Here is a 16,530-nt window from a genome sequence, read left to right as displayed (position 1 = left end):
TGAAGGCCCAGAATGATTATGACTGAACTCAAAATTTTTTTCTAAAATAAGCTCCTTAAAGGTGAAGAGGGAACAACATGGACTTTATGAGCCATTGTATCACTGTCCTGGACTTAAGATAAACAAATTATTGTAACAGGTATTAATCATTGAAAATAATGTCCTGGAACTTTAATGAGTCAGGCAATCTAGAAATAAAAGAGCTAAAATAACTAAGAACAATTCTCCCAGAAACACATAAAATTACACATTCAATCAAAATTGAATGGAAAATGGTTTAAATATAAAAGTTTTACTGTAGAGGAGTCAAAAGAAAGAAGATCATAGAATCATGGAATTAAAGGTAGAAGGAACCATCAGCAGATCATCACAGGATCATATTATCATCTAGACTGCGTACCAGAAAGAATTTTTGGGGTCATTGTACAGATGGAATTTATGCTCAAAGCAGTTAAGTGACTGTCTCAAGATTATATAGGTAGTCAGAATTTGAAACCAGGCCATCTGACTGGAAATCATGATGATAAATAATCCTTATTTGTCGCTAATATATCAAAACATCTACACATGGATGCAGATCTTTGTTAGAATGCAGTACAAATTTTCATTATCCAAAACAAAGCATTCATAACTCAAATTTTTGAAAGATTTAAAAAAAACTTAGGGAATAGAAATCATGGGGTATTAGTATCATTTCTAAGGCAGAATAGTGGCAAGGGGGTTAAAGGAGGCCAGTTCCTCTTGACTCCAGGCCTGGAGTGCTACAGCCTCCCAAAGTCAACTCTTAACATCACGATTAGTTCTTAAAAAAATAAATGCTCTTTCGACACTAGTACATGTTCTTTATTTCTAGTGTGCATTTTACACTGGGTTTTGAGAAATGTTCCTGGTCCTTTCTTGAGTTTTGTGCTCTTCAGATAATCCCTCAATGGAAAGGAGGGAGGGAAAGGGAGTGGGGGAAAGAAAGAAATAGGGAGAGGGAGAGAGAGAGAAGGAAGAAGAGAGGGAGGGAAGGAAAGAGGAGGGAAAGAGGAAAGCAAGGGAAGAGGAGAGAGAAGGAAGGACAGAGGGGGAGAAAGGTGAAGAAGAAAGGCATAGAAAGGAAAATATAGAACATTTTTTATACAAATGTAGCACTCCTTACCTGTCCTCAGCTAAATGAGATGAGATACAATTGGCACATTTTGTCTAGATCTCAATACATTTGTCAATCTCCAACGTTTTGGGAAATGCCTCTGGGTTCCTGGGAGAGGATTTAGCATCGCCCTTTCACAGGAATCTTCCCTAGTGGATTCTACCAAGAATTTTCACAACAAAATCCAGGAGACAAAATTGCGGCTCCTCTCATCCAAAACCCCCTCCCAAACTCAGGTTCTTCTGGGCAGTGGTTAGACAATCCTAAAATTCCAGAGCCCTGCTTCTGTTTGCATTCTCTCACTATTGGGATCTCCTCAAGGCACCACTCAAAGGTTGGCCATGTTCCTAAACAATTACAGGATTGAGGATCACCGGCTCAGTCAATGCCAGTACTAAAATCCCAGTGTTTCCCTCAAGTGGACAATATCTTTTCTAACAAAACCTTAGCTTTCTATTTTTAAAGAAGACAATAGGTTGCCATGCCTTTCTTTCCTAGGTTCCCTGATTTAAATACTAGTGGTTCTCAGTGGCTTGGGCGATTCCTCTTTCAAGTGCCTCTCCAGGCTGTCCCTCCCCGCTAGCAATCACTTCTCTTCTAACCCAATTTCCGCGGCCCTACTGGCTAGGGTTTAAGCAAATCCTTTAAATCCAGCCAATGGAAGCCTTCTGCTCTGGTTTCTGGGAAGGGTAGAACTCAGGAGGACGCCCCCAACCGCCCCCCCCCCCCATTCGCCCCTAGTCGTGCCCTCTTCTCCGCAACTTGGAGAAAGTGTTAACTGCAGAGGCTGGAAGATTTCAGGATTTGCAGTCTCCAACAACGGCCTCTTATCTCCTCCCCCGAAGTTTGCATAGAGTTCATTTTCCGGCCCGGGGGTGGGGCAGGAGGAGGAGGGGTCAGGAAGGGCGGGGTAGGCTGTTTTCCAAAATAGGCCGAAGCCTAGGATCAGGATCATACCTGCACCAGGGACTCAGTGAGAACGGTGGGGTCAGTCTTCCCTGCTACGCTCCTGGGGCGCTCCTCCTAGAGGTTAGGGCCAGAGAAAAGCTCCAGGAAGAACTGGGGTCCGTCATGGCCAGTGGCAGCAGCCTAGAGGATGAAGAAAATGAAGAGGGAATTCTGGAGAAGTTGACAGTTAGGCTACAATACGTCCAGGAAGGAAAACAGATAGAAACCGTGATCCAAATCCTAGAAGATATGATGCTCTTAACGTTCACAGATCACGGTAATTCTTTGGTGGTTGTTCCTTCCTCATTTTTTTTTTAAACTTTGGGCAAAGGAAGCAGTGGAGGGACTATAAGCACATCCATAAATCATGGCCTTTTCGAAGGAAATTCATCGGAGCTAGTTTTCTGCATTGGCCCAAACTCTCCTGGAGCATAAATTTCTATTAGAAAAGGAACTGAAGACGAAATGGATTTACTGTCACTTATTTCCTTTTATTCTTTTGGTTTAAAATAGCTACAGTGAATAACAGTTTCGTCTGTTTTCCTCCTCTCTTCTTTTTCCAGCTGCCAAGTTATTTAAAGGCAAAAATGTCCATATTCCTTTGCTACTTGTTTTGGATTCCTACATGAGAGTTGCAAGTGTGCAACAGGTAAATATACTTAATTTGATCTTTCCTTTTCCTGTTTGGAGAGGGATGCTTACACTTAAAGTACCTTGGGAGACACCAATTGCATGAACCACTTGTATCCTTAGACTTAATAGGACCTCTCTGTCTCCTGCTTGCTGTGATTTGTTTAAATGGAGAGATTGTCAAATATTGTTGGATTTTAAAAAAAAGAGACACCTTACTTTCTATCTTAGAATTTATCCAGGGTAAGGGCCAGGCAATTGGAGTTGTGACTTGCCCAGGGTCATACAGCTAGCCAGGACCTCCAGGCTCCAGGCCATACTCTTTATCCACTGAGCCACCTAGCTGCCCTGGATATATATATATATATATATATATATATATATATATATATATACATATATATATATATATATATATATACATATATATATATATATGTATGTATCCATTTTATTTTAATGCAAAAGGTAATGAAATTAAAATTCATTCACAGATGACAGTCATAGTGGATTTGTGAGTGGGAGGAGCAAATAGACTGGAGAGCAGGGTAGGGTAATGGAGAAATGAACATTATCTGAGGTGGGAGATGAATGTATAAATATATCTGACCATTTTTTATAGTCCTACATATAGTATTGTAGCTCAAACAGCTACTCAAATACTTAGCCAAATGCATCAGTTCTGTTATGTCAGGTAAACTCCATTTTGTCTGCATTTCCAACACCAAACACAGTATCAGTGTCTTTTACTTGATAAGTGCTTTGGTGTTGTCCAGTACTTCTGGTAGACCACACTGTCTGTGAAGTTTTCTTGGCAAAGATACTGGAGTGGTTTGGCATTTCCTTCTCCAGTGGATTAAGATAGAGGTTACATAACTTGCTTAGGGTCATTCAGGTACTAAGTTCCTGAGGCTGGATTTGAACTCAGATCTTGATTCAAAGCCTAGGACTTTTCTACTGAGCCATTTAGCTGCTTTTAGATGCTTACAAATCTTAAATTGAGTTACAATTTTATAACTATATTGTGAGGATCCTCATTTGAGATGGCCATTTACTCTTTAGCACTGTTTAGAAGATCTTAGGTTTGGAACTGAAAGGAACCTCAAGTATCTTCAATTCCAATTGATTTAACAATTGAAGAAACTGAGTTACAAAGAGGTTAACTGATTTGAAATGGGTCACACAGATGACAATATTAGAGGGAGGACTTTAGACTAAGCCCTTTGACTCCAAATATAGTTCTCTTTGCACAGTTTGTCAAACATACTTATTGTATGACCTAATAATGTAATATCCCTTGTTATTACTCTTCCTTATTGCTCTCCATTGATTCAGTTTGCTTTGCAGTATCTAATAAGTATGCTATGATGTTCAGCAGATTTTTTTCTTAATACTGTATCATTTTGATCTGCAATATTGTTCTATTATATTACATTTATGTTTAATCCTTTTCCTCATTCTTTTGTCCAGATAGACCTAGAAATGAATTTTACATTCTTTGCTCAAAAACGGCTTCTAAAATTGAGATAATTAAGATGGAGAACGCAATACCCATCCTATCTAGTAAACAAAACTAATTGTGGCCAATATGCCCAGGGAGAGCATGGCCATATCCTTGCTTTCTTCCATTAGGATGAATGATGGAAGTCAAAGCTAACCAGATCTAACTTGATATAGATCATTGGATATTGGAATCTGGTGATCAGGCAAGGCATTTGACTCCCTCCCCCCATCTTGAGGGGAGTAGGGAGGAACAAGAAAGTATTACTCTGACTTGTCTTAGTTATGTAGAAAAGAACTGAATAATGAGTTTTCAGAATTATATTTAAATGATTCAAGACTCTCAGTGATTTGTTTCTGATCACTAAGAGAGGTCATAGACCAGGTAATTTATTGGTTATTGCTAGGTTAATCAACATATTGATTTTTCTTACCTGGGACCTAGTCTCAAAATTTGTACTTCTCACTGCTTCTTGCCCTATCCTATTATATCTCATTTGTATTTTATGATTAAAATTCAAATAAAATGAAACTAAAATATGGTAGAGAACTTTCTATAGTCTGCCATAGGAAACACGATAATTTGCTGTGTTGAATTGGGGCATGCTATGTTTATTTAAAAATAGGTATTATGAAAGTTGCCTTTGGGGAAAGGGATTAGGCTTGTTCTATTGGGCCTTATAATTAAAATCTAAGAGCAATGAGTAGAAGTAGCCAAGTGGTAAATTTAGGCTGGATATCAGAACAAAGGTGCAAATAATTAAAAGTAGGCTGAATAACAACAAATTTCCAGATAATTAGAGCTGTTTCAAATTGGAATTGGCCACCTCAAAAGGTAATAGATTCCCCTTCTTTAAGGGTTTCAGGAAGAGATTGGATGACCACTTACTGTGTGTGGTAGAAACACACTTTTGAATGTAGCCTTCTATTTCTAAAATTCAATAAATATTGGGTAATTAAAAAAGCACTTGACATTTGGAACTTGAAACATATATTCGAAATCAGATTCTGATAGTAGCTATTTCTTATCTCTAAAATGGGAAATAACTGTGTTTCTGAACTCGGGGTTACTGTGAGAAAAGCACTTTATAAATCATAATGTGTTATACCAGTAATCAATCAATAGATATTTTTAAGCACTTGAAATGAACATTATTTATAGTCATAGGAAAAGTATATGATATAGGTAGCTGTGGTGTAGTTGACGTAGAGCTGGCCTCAGAGCCAGGAACACTTAAACTCATGTTCAAAATATACCTCTGACATGTACTCAACCAATCAAGTGCCTTAGCCAACTCTTTTTTTTTTTAAATCAAATTTTATTCTCAGTTCTAAATTCTCTCTTCCACCTCCTCTCTTTATCTTATGTTGAGAAAGCAAGACAAAATTTGTTGCAAATATGTAATCAAGTAAAACAAAGTATCGTTTAGAAACCATGTCCAAAAAATATGCCTCAGTCTGTACTCTTGAGTCCCAGAATCTTTCTGTCTGGAGGTGAATGATAGGAGTCTTCATCACAAGTCTTCTGGAATTGTGATTGGTTATTGTGTTCAGATTTTTTAAGTCTTAAGTTGTTTGCCATGGAATTATGAAGAGGAAAATGAGCAGAACCAAGAGAACATTGTATGTAGCAATAGAAATATTATTTGAAGAATGACTTGTATCTGTTCCTAACCACTAATAAATAGAAATAAATAAGTTGTTTTATATATATATATATATATATATATATATATATATATATATACATATCTTTTTTTGGGTATCAAATAATGCCTTCTCTAATAAAGGAGGGTAGGGAGAGAGTTAACTGGGTATTTCAATGTAACAAATTTTAACTTAAAAAATAATTTGTCTTCATAATGCTATTGTATAAATTGTTCTACTTATGTTCACCTTTTTGCATTGAGAGATCCACTGTGAACTGCAAAGATCTGAAATCACCCACCTATAGACCAGATTACTTAGCCCTGGGACTTGGACCTTAAGGAAACTATTAAATTGTTTTATTTTTATTATAATTTTTTGTTTTAGTTTTTACCCTTCCTCTTTTAGTGCTATGTATATTAGCTATAGCCCTAAAGTCAGGATAGAAGTTCTCTAGAATTCCTTAGCTTTCTGAGGGAAGGAATATGATGGGTACAGTAACCTAATCCCTTCATCCATACATGTTTGGCTAATTTTTCCTTTAAATGTATTGAAACATTCCAAAGTTTGTTGGCTCAGGGGTATAAAGACTCAGACCATTAATATTATTTTCTTATTGCCTGGGTATAAAACAACCATTAGGGAGCCCTATGGGTATTCTGATATTTTGCTGACAAGTACCTGTCAGCTGAATCAATTTAAAGTGTCCTCAATGCTTCTCCTTGTTTAATATCTGTCTACTGCTGTCTATCTACGGCTGTGAATAAATAAATCTCTTTTTTGTTAACGATTTATTCTATGAATAAGACACTACAAGTGTCTCAACTTGTTCCAAAATCCAGCCCAAATTATTAGGGGCCTTGGCTGATTTGGATTCATCTCAGAACAATTCTACTTTTGGATCTTAGCCATTTAAAGACTGTTGATCTCTAAAGTAAAAATCTATTAATTAATTCTTAAAGTGATTTTGCAATTTAAAAAAAAAACCTCCTCTATTAGAGATTCTGAAAATATCTATTAATCTTCCTGGCTTTTTAAAAACTCTTTACCTTCTGGCTTAGTATCAATTCTAAGACAGAAGAGCAAGGCAATCAGTGTTAAGTGATGCCCAGGGTCACAGAGCTAGGATGTGTCTGAGGCCAGATTTGAACCCATGTCCTCCTGAGTCCAAGCCTGGTGTGCTCTAACTACTGTGCAACACTGTGTGTATGCACATGCGTGTGCATGTGTGTGTGTGAGTCTTCCTGTTTTTGAGAAAGGAATTTTAATCTTTCTATAGCTACCCTTTGGTTGATGAAACCTGTATTTCATTAACATTGGGTGGGTTTTTGTTTGGATAACTACATCTGTTATCCTCCATTTTACCATGCCAAAACTACACATGAAGACTGGCATTGCATGGGTATTCATTGTTTTAAATGTGTTTTCCTTATTAAGCTCTAACTCTGGGCTGCACAGCCTCATCTAGGCTCTTTATTGGCTTTTGCTAGATCATCTCAGTCTTATTTCCTTGGCTTTCCTCAGGCTCAAAGCCTGGTTGAGAAAACCACTAGTCATTTTAGATGATCTTCCACATACTTACTTATTTACATGTTATTTCCTCCATTTGAATTATGATCCTTGAGGATGGCACTGGTGGTTTTTGCTTTTCTTTGTATCCTAATGGTTGGTACATAGTGAACATTTAATAAATGCTCGTTGTCTGCCTTGCACTACACTGCCTCTCCTTTTTTACATGCTTTTATTTTTTTTTTGTAGAAAGAAACTGTATTTCTTGTTAATATTCCTAGCAAAAATTCATCATGTCATTTGTAATGTTCAAATTGACCTGCTCTGTTAAGAATGAATACATTTCAATTTGATAGATATTCAACTAATAGCTGTAAACAAGCGTATAATTGCCTTTATTACTTTTCAGGCAGGTTGGTCACTTCTCTGTAAATTGACAGAAATTTGCCCTGATATAATGCAAAGCTTAATGGGTCCCCAGGATGTTGGAAAGGATTGGGAAGTCCTTGGTGTTCATCAGTAAGTATTAATGCTATGCAAAAGCAATTATATTGTCACTTAGATATAGATTTGCATTTTTCTAGATTGTTATAAAAGAGCAAAGATATCTTGAAAAGATATTTGTTATATCATTTTAAAATATTTTAAACATGCATAGAACTTGATTCTCAAAAGTTCTACTGCTATGATTCATCATGGCAGAGAACTGTGTCTGGGTCTTGAAGCTTATGCTAGAGGAGAGCACTAGCTTTAGCAGGTCTTATCAAATTGGAATGTCATTGAATATGGGTCCTATTATGGCTGTCTGTTTGTTATCTGAGGATAACAATTAACCCAGCCAAGATTAGAGAAGCTCATCATCCAGGGGATTGGCTACCAGATGATGAAAATTTTTGCCCATAGCAACACAACTATTCAACCTCTTAATACATAGAAGGATTGTGAACTACATCAGTGGAAGGAATACTCACACCAGTAAAACTTGGATCTTTTTTCTTTAATTCATTTTTAATGAATATTATTTCATTCAGTCCTTGTAATATTCTTGAGAGTTAGATTGGCCACATAATCCTTACATTAGATGAGACAGTCATGATCCAAAAAATTTTAACAGGTTGGAGTGATTTTCAAATATTGTTTTCTCAGAAAAGAGAAAGTTAAAATTTTAAACTAAGTGCTTCTTTTGGGACAAAATAACTAATATAGAATAGCTAGTTCCACAAAAATACAGGAACTAAGCAACAGGTTTAGTAATGTACCAACTTTGAAATTATGCTCTATGTTTCCTTAAGCAATAAATACATATTTAGTTTATTTAAACTACTGCTTTCAAAAAAGAAGAAAGAGGAAATTATTTCCTAGCACCTAGGCTTGAGAGCAATTTCATCAGTTGTCCTTTTGCAGTTTGCAACATTATGACTACATACATGAGACCACTTCCTTGACTGTAGTTAACTTTAATAAAACAAAAAAGTGTTTTGAGAGGGAGATGTGTTCCAGGGGAATTCCTTCTTCTATGATTTTGTTAGCTTCTTGGCTTTTATGTCTTTTCTTGTTAACATTATGCACCCCCTTATGTTTGTTATTCTTTTTTCTGTGATATTGAAGAAAAATAGAATAGTAGAATGATTCTGATTTTTCTCATAGTTTGTGTATAATTTATAATTGATACTTCAGTCCTGTTGAGATCTGTCAATTCTTTAGAATGGTTACTTCCCAAAAGGTCAAGAATATTAAGGGACTAAATGAAAAAATTAATAAATGAAGGTGGTCTTAGGAGTGAGTTCCAGATCTCAAACTATTACAAAAATCATCAAAATGACCTGGCACTGACTAAAAATAGAGTGATTAATCAGTAGAATAGATTAGGTTCACAAAACCTAGTAATAAATGACCATAGTAATTTAGTGTTTGATAAATTAAAAGATCCAACATTTTGGGATAAGAATTCATTGTTTGATGGAAACTATTAGAAAACTGGAAAATGGTATGGTAGAGCCTGTGAATAGATCAACAATCTCACAACATATACCAAGATAAAGTCAACATGGGTCCATGATCTATGTATAAAGAGTACAGTGATCCCTCTCCTATTGTAGGAGTTACTTTCCAGAGACACCTGCGATAGTTGAAAATCCTGGAAGTAGTGGTGTTATTTTATTTTATTTTTTTATAGATATTTTAAGGCTTTATAAACCCTTCTCACTCTCCTATAAACCTTTCCCATGCTCTTATAAACAGTGAGCCAATCAGCCACCAGGATATAGAACACAGTGCTGTGGTTGGATGCCTTTCATTCCAGCAGGCAATAGTATGCCATGTACAATCTGTAGTAGTAGTGATGTACTGCATTTCCATTATGTACAGTATGGTATTCATCCATAAAATTCCATGATATAGCAAAAACTCCATGATGAAGAATTAAATTAAAAAAAACAAACAAACCAACTCTGCAATACAGTGAAGCCATGATAAGTGAACCATGATATACCAAGGGCTGACTGTAATACCATAAATAAATTAGTGGAGCATAGCATAGTCTACCTGTGAGACCTATGGATAAAGGAAGAATTTAGGACTAAATAAGAAGATAGAGAGCATTATAAAATGTAAAATGGAAAATTTTGATTATATTAAATTTAAAAGATTTTGTACAAACAAAATGAATACAATCAAGATTAGAAGAAAGGCAGAAAGAAGGGGAATATTTTTATAGGATGTGTCACTGATTAAGGACTAATTTATCAAATATAAAGAACTGAATCAAATTTATAAAAATAACAGCCATTCTCCAATTGAAAAATGGTCAAAGGATATGAAAAGGTAGTTTTTAGATGAAATCAAAGCCATCTATAGTTATGTGAAAAATGCTCTAAATCACTTTTGATTAGAGAAATGCAAATTAAAACAACTCTTTGGTACCACCTCATACCTATCAGATAAGTTAACATGAAGAAAAGGAAAATCATAAATATGGGAAGGGGATATGGGAAAACTGGGGCACCTACACTGTTGGTGGAGTTATTATCCGATCAAACCATTTTGGAGAACAATTTGGAATTATGCTCAAAGGACTGTAAACCTGTGCATATCTTTTACTCCATCAATAATATTACTAGGTCTATATCCCACAGAGAATTTTTTTTAAAGGGAAAAGACCATTTGTACAAGAAATATTTATTGAATCATTTTTTGTGGTAGCAAAGAATTGGAAATCAAGGAGTTGTCCATCAATTAGGGAATGCCTGAACAAGTTGTGGTATGTGATAGTAATTGAATATTGTCATGCTATAAAAATAATCAGCAGGATAATTTTCAAAAAATCTGGGAAGGGGGGCATCTGGGTAGCTCAGTGGATTGAGAACCAGGCCTAGAGACGGGAGGTCCTAGGTTCAAATCTGGCCTCAGCCACTTCCTAGCTGTGTGACCCTGGGCAAGTCACTTGACCCCCATTGCCTAGCCCTTACCACTCTTCTGCCTTGGAGCCAATACACAGTATTGACTCCAAGATGGACAGTAAGGGTTATAAATTTAAAAAAAAATCTGGGAAGACCTATATGAACTGATACAGAGTGAAATGAGCAGAATCAGAAGAACATGATACACAGTGACAGCAATATTTCTTGATGAACAATTGTGAATGATCTGATTATTCTCAGCAATGCAGTGGTCTAGGGCAATCCCAGGAGACACATGATGAAAAATGCCATCTTCCCTATGACAAAGAACTGATGGAGTCTGAATGCAGACTGAAACATACTATATTTCATTTTCTTTCTTATTCTTTTTTAAATTTAAGATCTTTTCCACAAAATGACTAATGTGGAAAAATGTTTTATATTTTACATACATGTAAAATCTTTATCAGATTGCTGTATCTCAGGGAAGAGGGGGAGCAGGGAGGGAAGGATTAAGGGAGGGTCAGAAGAAGAAAGAGAATTTGGAACTCAAAATTTAAAAAGAGAACATAAAAATTCATTTAAAATGTAATAGGGGAAAAATAAAATTAAAAAAAAGAATTGGTGTTCCCTTTGTGAATGCAGATTGAAATCCTTTCATTTCTTAGTAGGCATTCTTCACTAATTGCTATGCCTGTTTTGGGGGCAAGAATCCACTGCTAACCTTGTATGTGAGTTTGTTCCTCCTTGGTAGGTTCTGCCAAAGTTCCCTTGGTCACTTCCATGTCACACTCACTTTGGTGAAAAATGCAATTTATCCCATAGTTCATATCATCTGGTTATAAATGTCTATAATTTATAAATATACTTCTTGGCTCATAGATTATTGCAGAATATGACATTTTCAGGAATAATATATGTTATATATATATATGCATATATAATATATATAATTACTAATAGCATAATAGTGAAAGTCAGTATGATGGGGATGGCTTTGGAATCATAAAAACTGGGGACTAGAAAGCAACCTTTATGAAACTTGATAAGTTCTAGGTATTTGCCCTAGTTACATAGAGGTTAAATGATTTGTTAAGGGTTAGTCAATTAATGATTATTAGGGGTAAGAACTGAACCAAGTCTTTCTGACTCCTTTAGTCAATACTTTATTTTTAATGTTCTTTTCTTTTGAATTCTAAATTCTTTCCCTTTCTCCCACTCTCTGCTCCCTATTATGAAGCCGAGCAAAAGAATATACATTATATTGTGAAATCATGCAAGATACATTTCCATATTAACCATTGCAAGAAAATTACAATTTTCACTTAGGTGATCAGTTCTCTCTGGAGGTAATAGTAATTTTTTTCATCATGAGTCCTTTGGAATTATGTTGGATCACTGTATTGATGAGCATAAGTCTCTCACAGTTTATCATCATTACAATGTTGTGATTACTGTGCATAATGAACTCCAAGTTCTTCTCACTTCTCTTTGCATCAGTTCATCTAGTTCTTGCTTTTTTTTTTCACTGAAGCGACCCTGCTCATCCTTTTGTATACTACTGTAGTACTCTTTCACAAACTTGTTCAGCCATTTCCCAACTGATAAGCATCCCCTCAATTTCCAATTCTTTGAAATTTCCCCAATTTTACCTTTCCCTCCCCCTTCTTTGAGTGCATTCCTATTTTACCTCCTTTTCAACCCCCCTTTTTAAAAAAGATTATCACGTTATCAACTCATCCTCACATCCTCTCTCTATGTAGACTCCTAAGTGCCTTAACAATGGAAGAGTTCAGTGGAGTTACATGTATTATCTTCACATATAGTAGTGTAAATAGTTTAACCCTATTCTTGTTGAGTCCTTATGATTACTCTTTACTCTTTCATTTTTACTCTTCTCTGTCTTGTGTCTGAATGTCACATTTTCTATTTAGCTCTGATATTTTCAGCAGGAATGTCTCTCTTTTATTAAATATCCATTTTCTTATCTGAAGGATTATACTCAATTTTGCTGGGTAGGTTACTTGTGGTTGCAATCCTAGCTCCTTTGCCTTCTGGATATCCTATTCTAAGTTCTCTGCTCCATTCACCTGGAAGAGGCTAAATCTTGTTTGATCCTGACTATGGCTACACAATATTTCAATTGTTTCTTTATAGCCGCTTGCAATATTTTCTCCTTGAACTAAGAACTCTGGGATTTAGTTATACTATTTCTTGGAGTAGTGGTTTAGAGATTTCTTTCAGAAGGTGATTGGAAGATTCTTTCAATTTATTGTACCTTCTGGATCTAATATATCAGTAAAGTTTTTCCTTGATAATTTCTTGTAATCTGTCTAATCTCTCTCTTTTTATTATGAACTCAGGAAGTACAATAGTACTTAAATAATCTCTCCACAATCTGTTTTCCAGATAAGTTGTTTTTCCAATGAGATATTTCATATTTTCTTCTATTTATTTCTTCTTTTGACTTTAAAAAAATTGTTTCTCAATGATTCATTGAGTCATCTTCCTCTTGCCAATTCTAATTTTCAAGGAATTAATTTTTTCAATGAGATTTTGGTACCTCTTTTTCCCTATGGCCAATTCTGATTTTTGAGGACTGTTTTTTCTTTCAATGAATTTTTAACATTTATCTGATTCTACTTTTTAAAGTGTTTTTTTCAGTATTTTTTCATACCTCTTTATTATACTATTAATTTGTGTAATGATGTAATTTTCTCATATCACTCTCCTTTCTTTTCCCAATTTGTTCTCTACACTTTTATGTAGCTCTTTAACGCTTCCAGGAATTCTCAGTGGCTTTGTGTGTCTAATTAGCAATTCTTCTTTCAGGATTTGTTTGTAACTATTTTCACAGTGTTATCTTCTCCTGAGTTTATATATTAGTTTTCCCTGTCACCATAGTCGCTTTTATTGTCAAATTCCTTCTTTGGTGTTTGCTTATTTTTCCAACCTATTTATAGAACTTTTGTTAAAATTATTTTTATGAACTTTATGTTAATATTGAGCTCTCTTCCCCTGGTACAAAGTAGACACTGCTGCTTTTTTCAGAGCTTGTTCTTTAGAACTATAAGTTTTTGGTGCTTCTATGGTGCTATGATCATGGGAGAGGTATTGTTACTTTTTTCCCTGTCTGTGATTTGACCTTTATCTACATGGGGCACTTATTGCCTGCAGCCACAAGTGGTAGTGCTCTTCTTGACTCTAAATCTCTAAACAGGTCTCCTATTCCCCTTCAGCTGCAAGTGCTAGTGTTCCACTTTGCCTGGGTGCTGAGGCCAGAGCTCCTATTCCTTGTGACTGACCATAAACAGTCCCTTCATAACTCAGAACTTCATATGGTCAATAGAGTTGCTAATCAATGCTAACTTCATCCATTACAACTAAATGGTTCCCTATAATCTCTTTGACCTTTAATCCCCCTTCCTGTTTTTAGGCTGAGAGTTCCTAAAATTGCTGCTGCTGTTTCTGCTGCTGCAGCTGCTTTCAGGATCAACCACTGCTTCTACTTCTGTGCTTTGGGCTGGCTCCCACCCTAGTATCACAGACATCATTTGCTGACTTCCTATATTGTCTTATTCAGGAAAAAAACTTCACTCTGATCTTTCATTGGCTCTGTTGCTCCAAAATTTGATTTGAGAAATTATTTTTAAATTGTTTGGAAAGGAATATAGGGAGAATTCAGTTGGGTTTGTTTGCTGCCTGTATTCTTCCATTTTGGTTCTATATCTACTACCTTTATATTAATATTATGCAACTTATATGTATACAAATCAATAAATAAATCGATACATAAAATTGTGAACAATTTAAAAAGATTGCTCATACACATTACCATTTTTTATCTATTAAATAAAATTACTTCCATACACTTAAGGGGCATAGTAGTCAGGTCAAAGTTATCCAAGGATCTATTTATTAGGTGCTACTTATCATTCTCCAAATCAATAGTACCAAGATAAAAACTGTGGTTTCATTATTACCCAAAGAGCTCAGGCTATACTGAAAATTCACGAATCAGTCAGTAAGCTCAGGTAGTTAGTTTCAAAAATCTTATCTAGATGAATATCTAAGCAATATAGAAAAAATAAAATTTACAGGAAACTAGAGGCAAAGATAACATCATACACATGTGCAAACAAGTAACAGAAAAGGGAAGATAAGGACATCTGTAGTTGCTCAAAAATTAGAGTTGAAATTGTTCATCAAACTTAATTTATAGGTAGCATTACCTTCTAGCTTCCAGGAATATTTTTTTTTGATAGTTGGAAACAGGCAGCTGATAGAAAGCTTCAATTCACTTATTTTTTGTAGTCTTTTTTGCTAGTGTTTTATTGTATTTTATTTTACAAAATTATTTATTTATTTAGAATATTTTTCCATGGTTACATGATTCAAGTTCTTTCCCAGGCCTCTTCCCACCCTCCTCCCTGAGCTGACAAGTAATTAGACCTATTTCCATATTATTCATATTTGCAATAGAGTGATCTTTTGATGCCAAAACCTCAATCATATCCCCATCAAACCATATGATTAATCATATATTTTTCTTCTGTGTTTCTGCTCATTATCTTATATATGGAACATCTTGCTACCACTATGTAGTTGTTTGATTTCCCTTTTGGACTGGAACTATTGTGTTGCTTTCTTGGTTGAGAAATTTTATGGGTCTAGCCAAACTGGGTGAGATAACCTCCTATAGTCTTGATTACTTTGTCCTTGGGAACAGAACCTACTCTACAGACTGTGGATTTTGATGATCAATGATAAAATCCCATTTATTGATTCACATAATCAAGATATTCATTAATTAATTTGAGATTAATTTTCAAATCTATTGTATAAGAAGGAGAATATGGGAGTTAGACTATTGAAAAACAAAATTACACATATGGAGATGTTTACCTTATTCTTGATCTCTTTTTCAGACTGATTCTTAAAATGTTCACTGTTCACAATGCTAATATAACCCTTTCAGTTATTGGACTGAAGACATTAGATCAGCTTCTAACTTCAGGTAATTAAGTTAAATTTTAGTTGAACTCAAAATTGTTTTGAAGAATTAAAGCATCATTAATTTATTTTAACTTTTTTTATATTTTATTAGGAATCATAACAAAATTACTCATGAAATTTGAATTTTAGGTATCTAAATCCAATAACAGGGGAAAATCCACTATTGGACTTACATGTTTGTTATTTTCTCTCTTTTCTCATTATACTGGGTCAATCCTGCTGATCACAGTTTTTACCCTGGAACCCTGTTTTGCTTGTTTCTTTAACTGTTCCTTTAAAAAGGACTTCAAAGAAGTGCAACAAGCAGGCAAGTAAACTGAATAATGAGAGAAAATTTGAAAAAAGAAAATAACAAATTGATATCCAGAGGATCAAATGAAAAAACTTACACTCAAAGAATATATATGATTCTTTTTCCCATAGAAAATATCGATGAAAACCGTATTAGACCTTCTTGTCTGTTTTATATAAACTTTATTCTTTTTTTTTCCAGGGTTTTAAAATTTTAAACATCTGCATTCTCAGATTGGTAATAGATAGGAATAGGAATTGAATAAATATGCATAGAAATCAGCAGCATTTGCACAATGTTATAGTTTAAAATTTTTTCATCTAAAACATTGTTTCTTCATGTAGCATTAAGAAATTAGAAAAGTTTCAGTGTATATTAAAGTCATTTCATAAGTTACCTTTAAGTTATATGATACATTCTTTTCAGTTTTCTATTATGTATACTTGACCATGATA

At 34.9% G+C, this 16,530-nt stretch overlaps 1 protein-coding gene across 1 annotated transcript in view; it reads left to right on the top strand.

The window, feature by feature from the left end:
* The first annotated feature begins 1,905 nt into the window (after positions 1-1,905).
* Positions 1,906-16,530, top strand: part of LRRK2 (leucine rich repeat kinase 2) — a 186,857-nt gene continuing 172,232 nt past the window's right edge. The window contains exons 1-4 of the mRNA XM_007503896.3: positions 1,906-2,360; positions 2,647-2,732; positions 7,779-7,888; positions 15,696-15,784. Coding sequence (XP_007503958.2) covers positions 2,207-2,360; positions 2,647-2,732; positions 7,779-7,888; positions 15,696-15,784 — 439 coding nt within the window. The 5' untranslated portion in view covers positions 1,906-2,206. The remainder of the gene's footprint in view (positions 2,361-2,646; positions 2,733-7,778; positions 7,889-15,695; positions 15,785-16,530) is intronic.

This window comes from Monodelphis domestica, chromosome 5 (genome assembly GCF_027887165.1).
Source record: "Monodelphis domestica isolate mMonDom1 chromosome 5, mMonDom1.pri, whole genome shotgun sequence".
Taxonomy (NCBI): Eukaryota; Metazoa; Chordata; class Mammalia; order Didelphimorphia; family Didelphidae; genus Monodelphis; species Monodelphis domestica.
The sequence above is the reverse complement of the archived record's forward strand: the minus strand, read 5'-3'. Positions and strand labels throughout refer to the sequence as shown.